A 14,812-nucleotide genomic window follows, 5' to 3' on the forward strand; every position below is an offset into this window, starting at 1 on the left:
AGAAGGAATGAGACAGAAGCTTATGAAATTAGTGCTTGGTGTGTAACTCCAATGAGAGCCAGTGTTGCGTCATGATTAACATTTCCGGACTAGGATCAGGGAAACCTAGGTTCAGATCCTACCTCTGCCATGGAAACTGGGTGGGTGACCTTGAGCCCCACTCAGCCTCAGCCCTGGCAAGTGTTTGGATGGGAGACCTCCAAGAAATATCAGGGTCATGATGCAAAGAAAGGCAATGGTAAACCATCTCTGAACATCTTTTGCAATGAAAACCCTGTGGGGTTGCCCTACGTCAGGGGTCTGCAACCTGCGGCTCTCCAGATGTTCATGGACTATAATTCCCATCACCCCCTGCCAGCATGGCCAATGGTCATAAGAACATAAGAACAAGCCAGCTGGATCAGACCAGAGTCCATCTAGTCCAGCTCTCTGCTACTCGCAGTGGCCCACCAGGTGCCTTTGGGAGCTTTGAGGTCATCTAGTCCACATCTGGAGAGCCGCAGGTTGCAGACTACTGCCCTAAGTCAATTGTGACTTGGCGGCCAAAAAAAAACAACTACTCCAAAAATATTAGAATTTTGCAAACCTCTAGTGAACTTGAAGAAGAAGAGTTTGAACAAACACCCAGTGAGGTGGGTGGGGCTGAGAGAGCTCGGAAGAACTGTGACTAGCCCAAGGTCACCCAGCCGGCATGTGTTGGAGGGCACAAACTAATCTGGTTCACCAGGTAGGCCTCCACAGCTCAAGTGGCAGAGCGGGGAATCAAACCTAGTTGTCCAGATTAGAGAGCACCTGCTCTTAACCACTACACCATGCTGGCTCTCCTTGGTAGGTAATTGGTTATGAACAAACAGAAGGAAAATAATAATTCATGTAGTGCACAGTTGGTAGAATTTGAGACCACAGAGTGTAGTGATGGCTTTAAAAGAGATTAGGCATGTTTTAACGGGATGGGATGGCTATTAGCCACAGTGATGCATTGGAACCTCCTTTATTCGTAGGCAGTACAACTTGTTGTCAGTGATAGGAAAAAGGTTCTTTCATGCTGTGCATCTTCTGGTTGGGTGCTGTTTGAAACAGAATGCAGAGTCCAAAGAACCACTGGGTCTGATCCAGCCGGAGCGTTTTGCATGTTTTGTTTAGGCGCCTTTAGACTCCTTCGGTGTTTAACCGAGAACATGGTTTTAATTGCAGATAGGATTTTTGACAGCGAGTCTATCTCTCTGTGAGACATTATTAGAATTATTAGAAATGTTAATATGCAAGTTTTTGCAATAAAAGTCACCTGTGAATTGCATGTTCTGCTTCTTTTGCACAAAGGCCGTTCCGGTCGCGTTTCAGAAGGCTACTGCTACAGGCTAATTTACAAAGACTTCTGGGCAAACTACATACCGGAGAGCTCCGTTCCTGAGATGGTGGTAAGTGTTACATGTAGTGTTTGTGTATTTGAGGCTGGACATGTTCCCCCCCCCCCCAGGTGATGTAATAAACCCTTAGTTGCTGATAATGAGGATGCTCAACTCTCCCCTCTCCTTCGTATTTTTGGTCAAGAAGGTGTTGGAGGCTTTGGTCATACTTCAAAAGCCAATAAAATCTGTTTGTCCAGAGACGACGGTGAAACTAATATAAGTGCGTGCTTGGTAGGCATGGCTGGTTTGCTGTATTGTCACGAACTTCATCTCTCAGGAAACCTTTCCAGCGTTTCCATATCGTGGGAGCAAGCAGAGAAGCCTGCATTTGGTTCCCAGTCAGTCTCCCAGTAGTTCATGCATAAGTAGCCTCCGCCTATTCTGCTCCCAGTTACAGCTTTTGATGCTTTTTTGTTGAAAGAGAAAAAAATCAATTGTCAAAAGAATATTGATGCACGTTTTATGTGTTCCTGTGGCGACAGCGTGTAGAGAACCCCGCCTGCGTCTTGACTGTCACGAGAATAAAAATTTGATGTAACACTGTATAACAGACTTCCCTCCATGGTACACCTTTGAAGATGCCAGCCACAGATGCAGGCGAAACGTTAGGAACGAGATCCACCAGGCCACGGCCACACAGCCCGGAAAACCCACCAGAACCAAAAATTTGATGCTTTTTAAAATGTTAGAGAGAAAAAATAGCTGCTTTTGGGTTCAAGTCAGCTCTGAGGAGAGACAAAAAATCTATATGGCATATAAGAAATGTGAGAAAGAAAATGAATGAAATTGTTCTTCTCCTGAGGAAGACATCAACGAAAACGCTTTGGAAACACGTGAGGCATTCGAGAGACTTACTTTGATTGATTTTATAAGTTGTTATCAACATGGATATAATTTATGAACTGGATATTGAACTTTGGTTTCTACATAACAATTTGAAATATATTTATTGGGTGTAAATAGAACCCAATTCTTAGTTGGTTAAACCATGGATATGGTCTTCTTATTTTTGAATGTGATACACTCATACCTTGTGAATTGTTATACTAAAATCTGTTGAAAAGAAATCATTTTACATATTATATTGGCTAAGTGCAACCTCTGTTTAAGTGTGTGACGTGTTTTTTGCTTTCCATTCCTTACGTCACACACAATTGTTGTTTGTTTGTTTGTTCATTCCTAAAATGTTAGTTTGTCAACTGGGTGCCATTTTGTTTAACCCTTTCAGCGCTGCCCATTGGAGAGTACTGTGTTGAAGGTAAAACTGCTCAACATGGGAGAGCCCAGAGCTTTGCTGGCGACAGCCCTTTCTCCCCCCAACATCAGTGACATCGAGCGCACCATTCTGCTGCTGAAGGAGGTCGGTACTTCTCTTTGGCACGTTGTTTTATTTTATTTCCAACATTTACGTGACGCCTTTCCGCCGAAACAGGGTCTACCAGGCTGTGAACAACACGGTGTTAAATTTGAAAACATTTTTTAGATATGTAAAATATTTAACAATAACAGCACAAGCATATAAACATGCAGGAGAAGTGGGAACAATGTTTTCATAGATCTAAACAAGCCATTTATGGCCATCCATTGTAATTCTGGGGAACCTGCAGCCCAAACCTGGAGCTTGGCAACCCAAAACTTGTTATAATGTGAAATACCCTACCCCTGTGGTGGCGAACCTTTGGCACTCCAGATGTTATGGACTACAATTCCCATTAGCCCCTGACAGCACGGTCAATTGGCCATGCTGGCAGGGGCTGATGGGAATTGTAGTCCATAAGAACATAAGAACATAAGAACAAGCCAGCTGGATCAGACCAGAGTCCATCTAGTCCAGCTCTCTGCTACTCACAGTGGCCCACCAGGTGCCTTTGGGAGTTCACATGTAGGATGTGAAAGCAATGGCCTTCTGCGGCTGTTGCTCCCGAGCACCTGGACTGTTAAGGCATTTGCAATCTCAGATCAAAGAGGATCAAGATTGGTAGCCATAAATTGACTTCTCCTCCATAAATCTGTCCAGCCCCTTTTAAAGCTATCCAGGTTAGTGGCCATCACCACCTCCTGTGGCAGCATATTCCAAACACCAATCACACGTTGCGTGAAGAAATGTTTCCTTTTATTAGTTCTAATTCTTCCCCCCAGCATTTTCAATGAATGCCCCCTGGTTCTAGTATTGTGAGAAAGAGAGAAAAATTTCTCTCTGTCAGCATTGTCTACGCCATGCATCATTTTATAGACTTCAATCATATCCCCCCTCAGCCGTCTCTTCTCCAAACTAAAGAGCCCCAAACGCTGCAGCCTTTCCTCATAAAGGAAGGTGCTCCAGTCCCTCAATCATCCTCGTTGCCCTTCTCTGCACTTTTTCTATCTCTTCAATATCCTTTTTGAGATGTGGTGACCAGAACTGAACACAGTACTCAAGTGTGGTCACACCACGTGCTTTATATATAGGGCATGACAATCTTTGCAGTTTTATTATCAATTCCTTTCCTGATTATCCCCAGCATAGAGTTTGCCTTTTTCTTACAGCTGCCATACATTGAGTTGACATTCCCGTGGAACTATCAATTAAGATGCCCAAATCCCTTTCCTGGTCTGTGACTGATAGCACTGACCCCTGTAGCGTGTATGTGAAGTTTGGATTTTTTTTGCCCTATGTGCATCACTTTTGCATTTTGCTACATTGAACTGCATTTGCCATTTCTGGAGCCCACTCACCTAATTTATCAAGGTCCGCTTGGACCTCCTCGCCAGAATCCTTTGTGGTTCTCCTGCCACCCTACGCTATAATTTGGTATCATCTGCAAACTTGGCCACCACGCTACCCACCCTTACTTCCAGGTCATTTATGAATAGGTTAAAGAGCACTGGTCCCAATACAGATCCTTGGGGGACACCACTCCCCACATCTCTCTCCATTGTGAGAATTTCCCATTCACACCCACTCTTTTGCTTCCTGTTTCTCAACCAGTTTTTTAATCCATAGGAGGACTTCCCCTCTTATTCCTTCATTGCTGAGTTTTCTCAATAGTCTCTGGTGAGGAACTTTGTCAAAAGCCTTTTGGAAATCCAAGTAGACAATGTCCACTGGTTCCCCCTTATCCACATGCCTATTTACATCCTCAAAGAACTCTAGTAAGTTTGTAAGACAGGATTTGCCTCTGCAAAAGCCATGCTGACTCTTTCTCAGCAGGTTTTGCTTTTGTACATGTTTTATAATTTTATCTTTAATGACAGATTCTACTAATTTACCAGGAACAGATGTCAAACTGTTCCATGATAGTCCATGACATCCATGTCCATGACATCTGGAGTGCCAAAGGTTCGCCACCACTGCCCTACCCTATGAGGGCAGAAAGATGGGGTATACATTTGGCTGCAGAATGGGAAAGTCACCATCTATGCTTGTTATGTCTATCTCTGTTGGTTATATATGCTGCTATGATTATTGTTGCCTTATATTTATTTATTTATTTATTTATTTATTTATTATATTTGTATACCGCCCTCCCCGAAGGCTCAGGGCGGTTTCCAACAAAATAAAAATTTAAAACGTCATATATATAAGTTAATTAAAATACATAAAATACATAAAATATTAAACTAGAGATGGCTTCAGCTATTCTATTCCCCCTTTTATGAACCCACGGGAGGCCAGATGTTTGCTTTTTATTGCGGTTGATATCACCCCGGCTGGCCAAACGCCTGGCGGAACAGGTCCGTTTTACAGGCCCTGCGGAAACTTTGTAAATCCCGCAGGGCCCTGATCTCACCTGGAAGCCTGTTCCACCAGGTAGGGGCCAGAGCCGTAAAAGCCCTGGCCCTTTGTGGTATAGTGTGTATGTTCCTTTAAGATATAAGTACTTAAGGACATGTAAAGAAGGGAAGTGCATGCAGCTGTTAGAGATAGAGTGCTATAGTGTGCTTGGTTGTACTTTTAATAAACATTGGATTACTGAAGTCTGGAGGCTTATTGTGAAGACATAACATTGGCGACGAAGGAGGGATGGCTTGTTTGCCTTTGAATCCGTTGGTACCTTTTCTGCAAAGTCCAGGTGAGCCTCCAACTCCTTTTACCTCTGTGGATCTTAGCCTTTTTGATAATTTTACTCTGCTTTGCAATTAGTGACACAGAATTAGTGTGTCTACAGAAGAAAGGAAGCTGGCACTGCTTGTCCACTCCTTGGGAGCAGAAGGACAATGTATTTTTCTACACACTTTCCCTTAAGGGGATGATAAAACCATATGAAACTGCTTTGCTTGGCTGCACTTCAAAGGATTTTTTTTGACTAGCCCCAAAAGGTTAATGTGAGCTGCTATGGCGCATTTCACAAAGTTTTGGCAGCGGGCACAACAACCCGAGTCAACCTTTACAATATATTGCAGCTTTGGGAGAGACTTAGTTGGCCCCTGCGAGTTTGGAATGAAACTGGCTGTTGAGGATGATAAGAGACCAACTTTGTAGAAAAAACTAACATACCCCGTGTTAGGGAAGACTGCTTTGAAACTTCTGTGAACTATCATTGGAGAAGGCAGCTATGATTATTGCAAACCAGATTGAGGAGCTTGAGTCTTAAGTGACATTGATATGATGCACCTGGGCACTGGAGGGAGGAATAGAGAAAGTGGAACTTTTGCAGAAAGCACCAAAAATTAACTTTCACCACAAAGCGAACTGGAAAGTATATACACCTACTGGACAGTCAAGGGAATATATGAAGCAGAACACTTGCCCGACAAAGAGCATGTTTTCGTTGTGGCTCTCTACAACATAATGTGCAAGGATTACTTTAAGGTGCCCTGCAAAAGGTGTACAAATGTAAATACTGTAAAAAAGATTGGGCATTTTATGCTAAAAGTGTGCCAAGACAGATGGAACAACCATCAAATTTACTGCTACATTCAATTCAAGTTGCCTGATGTAACTGTATCTTTTGAAATTTCTCTGCTTAATGGAAAGGAAGTTCTGTGTCATGGAGGGAAAAAAAATCATGTATTAATATTGTAAATTATAATTGCTACCTCGTTGGGGAAAGGGCCAGGATGTTGAGCTGATGTTAGATGCCGACTTGTTTTTCAGCAGTTCCTCTATATTACCTGAGGCAATTCTTATTTGCAAGTACTTTAAGCAGGCACCATTGGTAGAGCCCAAAGGATTGCAACTGGTATGCTATTTTAAAGAATCAAAATACTCAGTGTGTGGTTGTTTGCCTGTTATTAAAGTGAGTTTTGGAACATGCTGTGCATCAGTACAAATTCCTTATATTGTGCCTAATGGTACCTATCCTTGGCAGAGACTTTGGTTTTGCTGCATTAAGATTGATAATTGGTGGTGGATGGATCGCGTTATGGCCCCCAAGATAAAAGTGGATTTGCCACAAAGGGGTTGCCTTGGCTGTGACCAGGGATAATTCCACGCCAAGAAGTGGAGTTGTGCTGTGGGGTTTTACTCCATAAGGTAAAAAGTAGAGACCCTAATCGTGGTCCCTGTGCAACAGAAGTTACTTAGACGATTGCCATTTGCTGTAAGAGATGCTGTGTCAGAAGAGCTTAAGAAGCTGGTGCAGAATGACATTATTGAAGAGGTGGAGTCATCAGAATGGGTTTCAATTCCTATAGTTGTGGTAAGAAAAAAAGATGGGAAAATACGACTCTCTTGTGTAGACCTGAGAGAACCAAACAAAGCTATAGTCATTGATAGTCACCCATTGCACCTCATATAGAGGAGATATTTTCTGACTTGGCAGGGTCAAAAAAAATGTTTTCTACCACTTGACTTACAAGAGTGCATATCACCAAAGTTCATATTGCATGAAGAAAGCAGGGACCTTTACAGCATTTATTACACATGATGGATTGTTTTGATTTTAAAGCGTGTCCCATATGGGTTAGCCTCAGCTCCTGCTGCTTTTCAAAGGATGATGTCCTTAATATTAAAAGGGCAGAAGAAGGAGTCCAGTGTTATTTAGGATGACATTATTGTGTTTGGAAAGACTCCTGAAGAACATGAGAGTAATTTACAATCTTGTATTACAGTGTATTAGTGTAGCTGGGCTGGAAACTTAATATGGAAAAATGTAAACTTGGGCAGAAAAGAACTTTCTTTTTTAGGGACATAATGTGTCATCAGCTGGGCTTGGAAAACCAGATTTTAGGATCATGTGGAAGCTATTTTACAGGCACCACCCCAGAGTGATTTAGCAAAAGCTGCGTTCCTTTTTGGGTCTGACCTCATGCTGGTATGCGTAAAGTTTGTCTCCTAATTATGCTTCAATTACTGAACCACTTAGAGAGTTGTTGCGGGGGAATGTAGAGTGGGCATGGTCAACTGAGGGAGCCCAGGCCAGTTTTGATACTGTAAAAGACCTGATTGTCCATAGCCCAGCTTTAGCATTGTTTACGATCCATCATTGCCAACAATTGTAACAACGGATGCCTCAGAATGTATGGCTTGGGAGCTGTAATGACCCAGCTCCATGAGAGTAAGGTGCGGAAAAAACAGTTGCATTTGCATCAAGGCAGTTAACCCAGACTGAAAGGAAATATTCTGTGGTTGAAAAAGAGGCGCTTTGCTTTCTGTGTCTGGGCTACACAAGAAAAGTGGAGAACTTACTTGTGGGGCCATGCCTTTAAATTAAGCGTGCCTGATCATTATTGTCCCCCTGACAACATTGTTGACATCAAAAGGGTTAGGAAGGGCAGGGAATCGACCATTGCGCTAGATGAGTCCCAGCACCAGGTTGCTTTTCTTTACTTATGAGATGGAATATATAAACCAGGAAAGGAGAATGTAACTGCAGATTGCTTGTCTCGATTGCCTTTGCCATCTCCAGAGACATCGCTAGAGGAGGATATATAGAAGTAGTGAAAGCACTCCTTTCAAGGCAGTCCAATCTGCAGTTACACTGGAAAAACTTCCAGGCTGCATGTTCAGCATGTCCAACCCAGCAGAAGAAGTTAAGAAGGGTTTTGATGACAAAATAGCCCTGAAGAAGTAAAGAAAAAGGGCTTGAGGCAGAATTGATGCCCTATTTTTTAGGAGTGCGTGAGGAGTTATCCTTACAAAATGGCTGTATATTACGAGGGTACACATCGAGCTGCTGGTCCCAGAATGCTTTGCGGCCCTGCAGCTGATACGAAAACTTCGCGCATGATACACATCAAGGTAATTGTCGCGGACTAAGCAGAATTGAGGGATCTGTATTGGTGGCCTGGGATGGATTCTGGAAGTAGAAGTGGCCATTAAGGCTTGCGTTATTTGTCAATCTCATGACAAAACAGCAAAAGCAGCACTCCAGCACCATTGTCAGCCAGTTCCGTTTCCCCATTCCTGGGCTTGGGAGAAGCTTGCCATTGATATTGTGGGACCTTTTGAGGGAATACCCTATTGAGTGTCGCTATCGCTGATTACTCACTAATAGACTATTTCAGTAAGTGGCCAGAAATAGCGGTATTTACATCGAGGAGCAACTGTGGCTGTTCTGCTATAATTGGATTTATTCCATTCTCTGTAGTTTTCAGTAGAGAAGGTGACCCCAAAGAGCTGGTTTCTGATAATGGTGCTCAATTTACTTCCAGGGAGTTTGAAACCTTCCTGGCAGAACGAAATATTATACATAGGAAATCATCAGTGTATTATCCACAAGCGAATGGAGAAATTGAGCGCTTTAATAGAAGTTTGAAAGATAGCTTGCAGACAGCTAGATTGGAAGGGAAGGCATGGGTTGCGTTTACCACTGAATTTCTGCAAGCGTATAGGGCAACTAAACATGCGACAACTCAGAGATCACCAGCAGAATTGTTGCATGGGAGAGAAATGCATACTAAGTTGAATATTAGCGGATTCCCAAAAGTAAGAACCGTTGTACCATCTGAAGCTGGTTTGAGGAAAAGAGTGGAGCAGAGGCAAAAGCAGTATAAAGCTTATGCTGATGAGCATAGGTGCTAAGGATATTTCATTTGAATGTGGATCATTGGTGAGAGTAAGAAGACCAGGTATTGTGCGAAAGGGAGAATGTAAATTTACACCACCCTTTAGGATAGTGGAAAGGAAAGGACTATATACTTATAAATTGTCAGATGGTCGTATATGGAATGTTTCACATTTGGTACCTGTACATGGTAATGGTAGCAAAGTGGGTTCTGAAATAGAGGATGCCTTTTTGTTGCCAGTAACGAATGAGGATGAATTGGTTGGGGGAGAAAATAACTCTGATTCGCACCCAGGATCTTCAGGCGTGTCCCGACAGATGCCACCAGGACAACAAGGACCTTTGGATGCGCCTACACAGATACCATCATCACCACTGACCCACAATATACCACCTGTTGCAGTAAACAGAAGTAACAGAATGAGACGACCACCTGTTTGGACTAAGGACTATGTTTTGGGTTAAAAAAAAATTATAAAAAGGGAAATGTGGTATAGTGTGTATGTTCCTTTAAGATATAAGTACTTAAGGACATGTAAAGAAGGGAAGTGCATGCAGCTGTTAGAGATAGAGTGCTATAGTGTGCTTGGTTGTACTTTTAATAAACATTGGATTACTGAAGTCTGGAGGCTTATTGTGAAGACATAACACCCTTGTAGAGGCCAGCCGGATCGCCTTGGGGCCAGGGATTACCAGTAGGTCTGCCTCCGATGAACGGAGGGGCCTAGAAGGGCGATATAGGGAGAGACGGTCCCTTAGATATGCAGGGCCAAGGCCGCGAATGGCTTTAAAGGTCAAAACCAAAACTTTAAACATGACCCGGTACTCGATCGGCAGCCAGTGCAGTTGGTATAGGACTGGAGTAATCCGGTCCCTTGCTGTTGCTCCGGAAAGGAGTCTGGCTGCCGCGTTCTGTACGAGTTTCAGTTTCTGGATCCTGGCTAAAGGCAAGCCCGTGCAGAGTGAGTTACAGTAGTCTAATCTGGAGGTGACTGTTGCATGAATCACAGTGGCCAGATCAGGACGGGAGAGATACGGGGCCAATTGCCATGCCTGCCACAGATGGTAAGCTGCCTGGGCTGTCGGGGTGACCTGGACCACCAAGGATAGAGAGGGATCCAGAGTCTCCCCCAGGCTCTTGGTGGACGAAGTTAATTTTAACGTCTCGCCAAGAAGGGTAGGCAGGCCAAAGGCCACCGGACACTCCCCCCGGCCCAGCCACAGGACCTCCGTCTTAGTGGGATTCAACTTCAGCCGACTTGCACTCAACCAACCAGCCACAGCATCAAGACAACGCTGGAGAGCATCAGGGGCCGAGGTCGGGCTGCCCTCCATTGTGAACAAGAGCTGGGTGTCATCAGCGTATTGGTGACACCGCAGCCCAAAACTCCGAACTAGACTCACCAGGGGGTGCATGTAGATATTAAAAAGCATCGGGGAGAGTATCGCTCCTTGCGGCACCCCACACATAATGGGGCGACGCTTGGAGATCTCACCCCCCGATGCCACCTGCATATAGCTTATGATGTTTTGATTATTGATGTTCTTGTTTATGATGCCATGTTTATAATGTTGTATTTATTGATCCTCTGTTTATTGATGTTTTGTTGCTTGATGTTATGATTACTGATGTTTTGCTATTATGCTGTTGTTGTTCACCACCCTGAGCCCTTCGGGGGAGAGCGGTATACAAATCAAATAATACAATACAAAAGCATCACAACCAGGGAGAAGAGCAAAAAGAGAAGAGAAGGAGAAAAAAATTTACCTCACTTTTTTATACTTTAAAGAGTCTCAAAGCCACTTACAAACTCCTCCCCTTCCTCTCCCCACAACAGATACTTTGTGAGGGAGGCAGGGCTGAGAGAGTTCTGAGAGAACTGTGACTGGCCCAAGGTCACCCAGCAGGCTCTATGTGGAGGAGAGGGGAATCAAACTACGATTGTCCAAATTAAGGAGCTGTAAAAGCTTATTTGGGGGGGGGGGGTTTACACCAAACAAACAGGGAAGTATTCACCCGTTGGTGGCAGGCAGTGACTGAAGGGTATAGCTGAATCTCCCTAGGGAGTGGCATATTTTCAATGCCATGGCTGAGGAGAACCTTTTAGGTTGCTACACACCTAGACGCAGGTGGTAGGGGAACCCAAACCAAGGACTCCAAAGATGACAATCATCAGGTAAAGCATCTGTAATTAGGCTTGCCGGGTGGCCTCATTTTAACTGGGCGGTCCCCAGTTGAAGGGAGGAATGTTATGAATGTAATGGTGAACTTCAAAAACAGGCCATAGCCAAAAACAGCTATAATATGTGTCATGCTACTTTTTCCCCCCCAAAAAACCAAACACAGATAAGCACAAAACATGTTTCAAAAATATCCAGGAATATTTGGCCACATAATGCACAGGAAGCAGAGATATTCCACATTATCACAACCCAAATCACCTTTTGGTTAGTTTGCTCTCTTACAAACTGTGTAAGCCTGATATTAGTTTGTGGGAATAATGTTTGGATATTTATTTTTTAAAAGCCTTCTTGGTTGTTTTTTATAATAATTTTTATTAATTTTGACAATATACAGTGGAACCTCGGTTTTCAATGGTAATCCATCCAAAAACAATCGGCGAAATCTGAAACCAGCGAAAATCGAGACTCCATTGTAGCAACTGCTGAAAGCAATGGGTCGCTGGTTTTTGCCGCAAAATTAGCGCACGCGTTCCGGCGAAAACCAACGAAAACTGAAGCGACCAACAAAAACCGAAGCAAAATTTTCGCCCAAAGAATCGGCGAAAACCGAAAATGATGGAAACCGATGGCGATGAAAACAGAGGTTCCACTGTATTTGATAGCTAGGGAAAAAAGATACAACCTAAAAAGAGTTCAAAACAGATAGAGACAGAGAGAAAAAAGGTAAATACAGCACATCTACTCAAGACTACATTAATAACTACATTAATAATCATAACATAATGGATCCCTCCCTTGCATGCCATCCCTCACTCCCCGCCCCTTCCCTTGCATGCCACCCCAACTCCCTCCCCTCCCCCTCTCTCACTCCCCTTCCCTTGAATGTCACCCCTCCCTCCCTTTCCCTTGCATGCCACCCCTCACAATGTGACATTCTAATATTGCTGTCATGAAATCTTAAAATCTGTCTTCTGTCCACCAGCCCTAAATCATCCTCACTTGTCAGTCTCTTCTATCTTAATCATTATCAATTAATAATCCTCAAGGTGTTTTTAATTTTACATGATGGATTCAGCTTCATATAAGAAGTTAAGTTCCCATCACTCATCAAATGCATGTTTTGCCCATCTGTTTACGAGATTTGTGTTAATTTGGCCATTATAGCCTATTCTCTGATTTTATCTTTCCAAAATTCTGTAGTGAGATCTTTATCGGATTTCCAACAGGGAGCAATCATTACTCTTGCTGCCGTTAGTAAGTGCCAACATAGTTCATTTAGCTTCGTAGGAATGTTTTGCGGTAAGACACCCAGTAACATGGTTTTTGCAATAAGAGGAAATTTAAATTTAATTATCTTTGGCATTCTCATAAGTACTTCTGTCCAAACCTTCTTAATTTTTTTAACAAGTCCACTACAGGTCATCTTGGTTGCTGACAAATTGATCATATCCTCATTGCTTTTGTTTTGGTATAGATAGGAGCACTTGCAATCAGTGCTGATTCTGACGATGCAAATCCTTACGATGGTGAACTGACCTTCCTGGGAAAGGTGTTGGCGCATTTACCTGTAGACCAGCACCTTGGCAAACTAATAGTTCTGGGCAATGTCTTTGGATGTCTGGAAGAATGTCTCATAATAGGTAAGTGAGATGATGGTTATGCAAGTAAGTGGCATTAACCTGTCCTTGTATGGAGAGTGATGCTTAGCTAGACTGATTGTTTTACTTATCCCCACACTGTGCCACAGAGAGAAACCCATCCTGCTGTAATATGCCTCTGAAGATACCGGCCATGGATTCGGGCAAACGTTAGGAGCAAAAACTACCAGATCACTGCCACACAACCTGGAAAACCCACAACAGTCAATTGATTCTGGCTGTGAAAACTCCGAGTTTTAGTTTTGTTTGATTGCTCAAATATCCAAAGAATGCAGGTGCTAGGTCAGAGGTGTCCAACTCTGGCACGTCAGATGTTCATGGACTACATTGGCCGTGCCAGCAGGGGCTGATGGGAATTTTAGTCCATAAACATCTGATGCCCCAGAGTTGGACACCCCTGTGCCAGGTTATGAATAACAAAAGGCAAGCCTTGTTTTCAACCTAAAGATTGACAGCAGGGAGAGTACAGAACTACGTGAAGGAAAAGTGCAGCGGAAAATAAAGGGAAGAAGATATTTTTGCCTTCTTCCCAGAGCTAGAATGCTCCATGCATCCCAGTATATAGCTCTGGAACTGGACTTCCCTAAAATTACACTTAAAAGATGAAGGAAAAGAGATTCTACCTAAACATCAGGAAAAACTTCCTGACAGTAAGGACTGTTCAGCAGTGGAATGCACTACCTTGGAGTGTGGTGGAGTCTCCTTCTTTGGAGATTTTTAAAGAGAGGCTGGATGAACGTATATCAGGAGTGCTTTGATTGTGTGTTCCTGCATGGCAGGGGGTTGGACTTGATGGTCTCTTCCAACTCTATGATTCTAAGTATCTACATTTGCAACTAACAGTATACTGATGCCTTGTCTCAGAAATGCAGCATTTTGAGTGATGTCTGCACAGCAGGAGCACTTTATTCTGGAGAGAAGACTTGAGAAAATGTTGAAGAGCTGATAACCATTTGCTGGTGAAGTTTATTATGTTTCAAAGAGGTTTTAAAAATGAAATTAATACGTTTTTTCAGGTTTTTTTCATAATGCCTGTACATTACACTAAAAGTAGTTTGTTTCTCTGATAACTTAGCAGGATGTGTGAGGGGAAAACACGATCCTTAGAAGATCCTCCGCTTACTAAATGTCCATGTCTCTCTGCAGCTGCAGCCCTTTCCTTGAAGAGCTTCTTTGTGATCCCTTTCAGACAACACCTTGATGCGTACAGGTAGTTTTGTTCTAAAGGTTCTCCCTCCGTTAAAGAGAATGGATTATTCCCATGAATTGATTAAATGTGCCATATGAATAAAAACAGTAGTTCTGAAGGCCGTGGCTTGCTTTGGGTATCGCAGTGAGCATGATCTTAGAAGAGGCATTCCCACTTGAGTGAGAGTGAAGGGGAATGCTTCTAAAATGGCACCCCTTTGGCTTGTTCGCTTGTTTGTTTTAAATATTCAATTCCTTCACCTTTTTATGCTGACCTTCCCTCCAAGGAACTAAGGGTGACCAACATTCTTCTCTGTCCTTCAGTTTATCCTCCGTTCTTCTCCCTCCACCTCTTTATCCTGTATTCCCTTGAGAGCCAGCATGGTATAGTGGTTAAGAGCAGGTGGATTCTAATCTGGAGAACCATGTTTGATTCCCCACTCCT

General features: G+C 43.2%; 1 protein-coding gene across 1 annotated transcript in view; it reads left to right on the forward strand.

Annotated features, from left to right (window-relative positions):
• The first annotated feature begins 1,324 nt into the window (after positions 1 to 1,324).
• LOC125426938 (ATP-dependent RNA helicase TDRD9-like) overlaps positions 1,325 to 14,812 on the forward strand; it is a 56,162-nt gene continuing 42,674 nt past the window's right edge. The window contains exons 1-4 of the mRNA XM_048485819.1: positions 1,325 to 1,418; positions 2,638 to 2,769; positions 12,996 to 13,161; positions 14,326 to 14,389. Of these exons, the coding sequence (XP_048341776.1) occupies positions 1,413 to 1,418; positions 2,638 to 2,769; positions 12,996 to 13,161; positions 14,326 to 14,389 (368 nt within the window). The 5' untranslated portion in view covers positions 1,325 to 1,412. The remainder of the gene's footprint in view (positions 1,419 to 2,637; positions 2,770 to 12,995; positions 13,162 to 14,325; positions 14,390 to 14,812) is intronic.

The sequence above is a fragment of the Sphaerodactylus townsendi genome, linkage group LG02, assembly GCF_021028975.2.
Source record: "Sphaerodactylus townsendi isolate TG3544 linkage group LG02, MPM_Stown_v2.3, whole genome shotgun sequence".
NCBI classification, from domain to species: domain Eukaryota; kingdom Metazoa; phylum Chordata; class Lepidosauria; order Squamata; family Sphaerodactylidae; genus Sphaerodactylus; species Sphaerodactylus townsendi.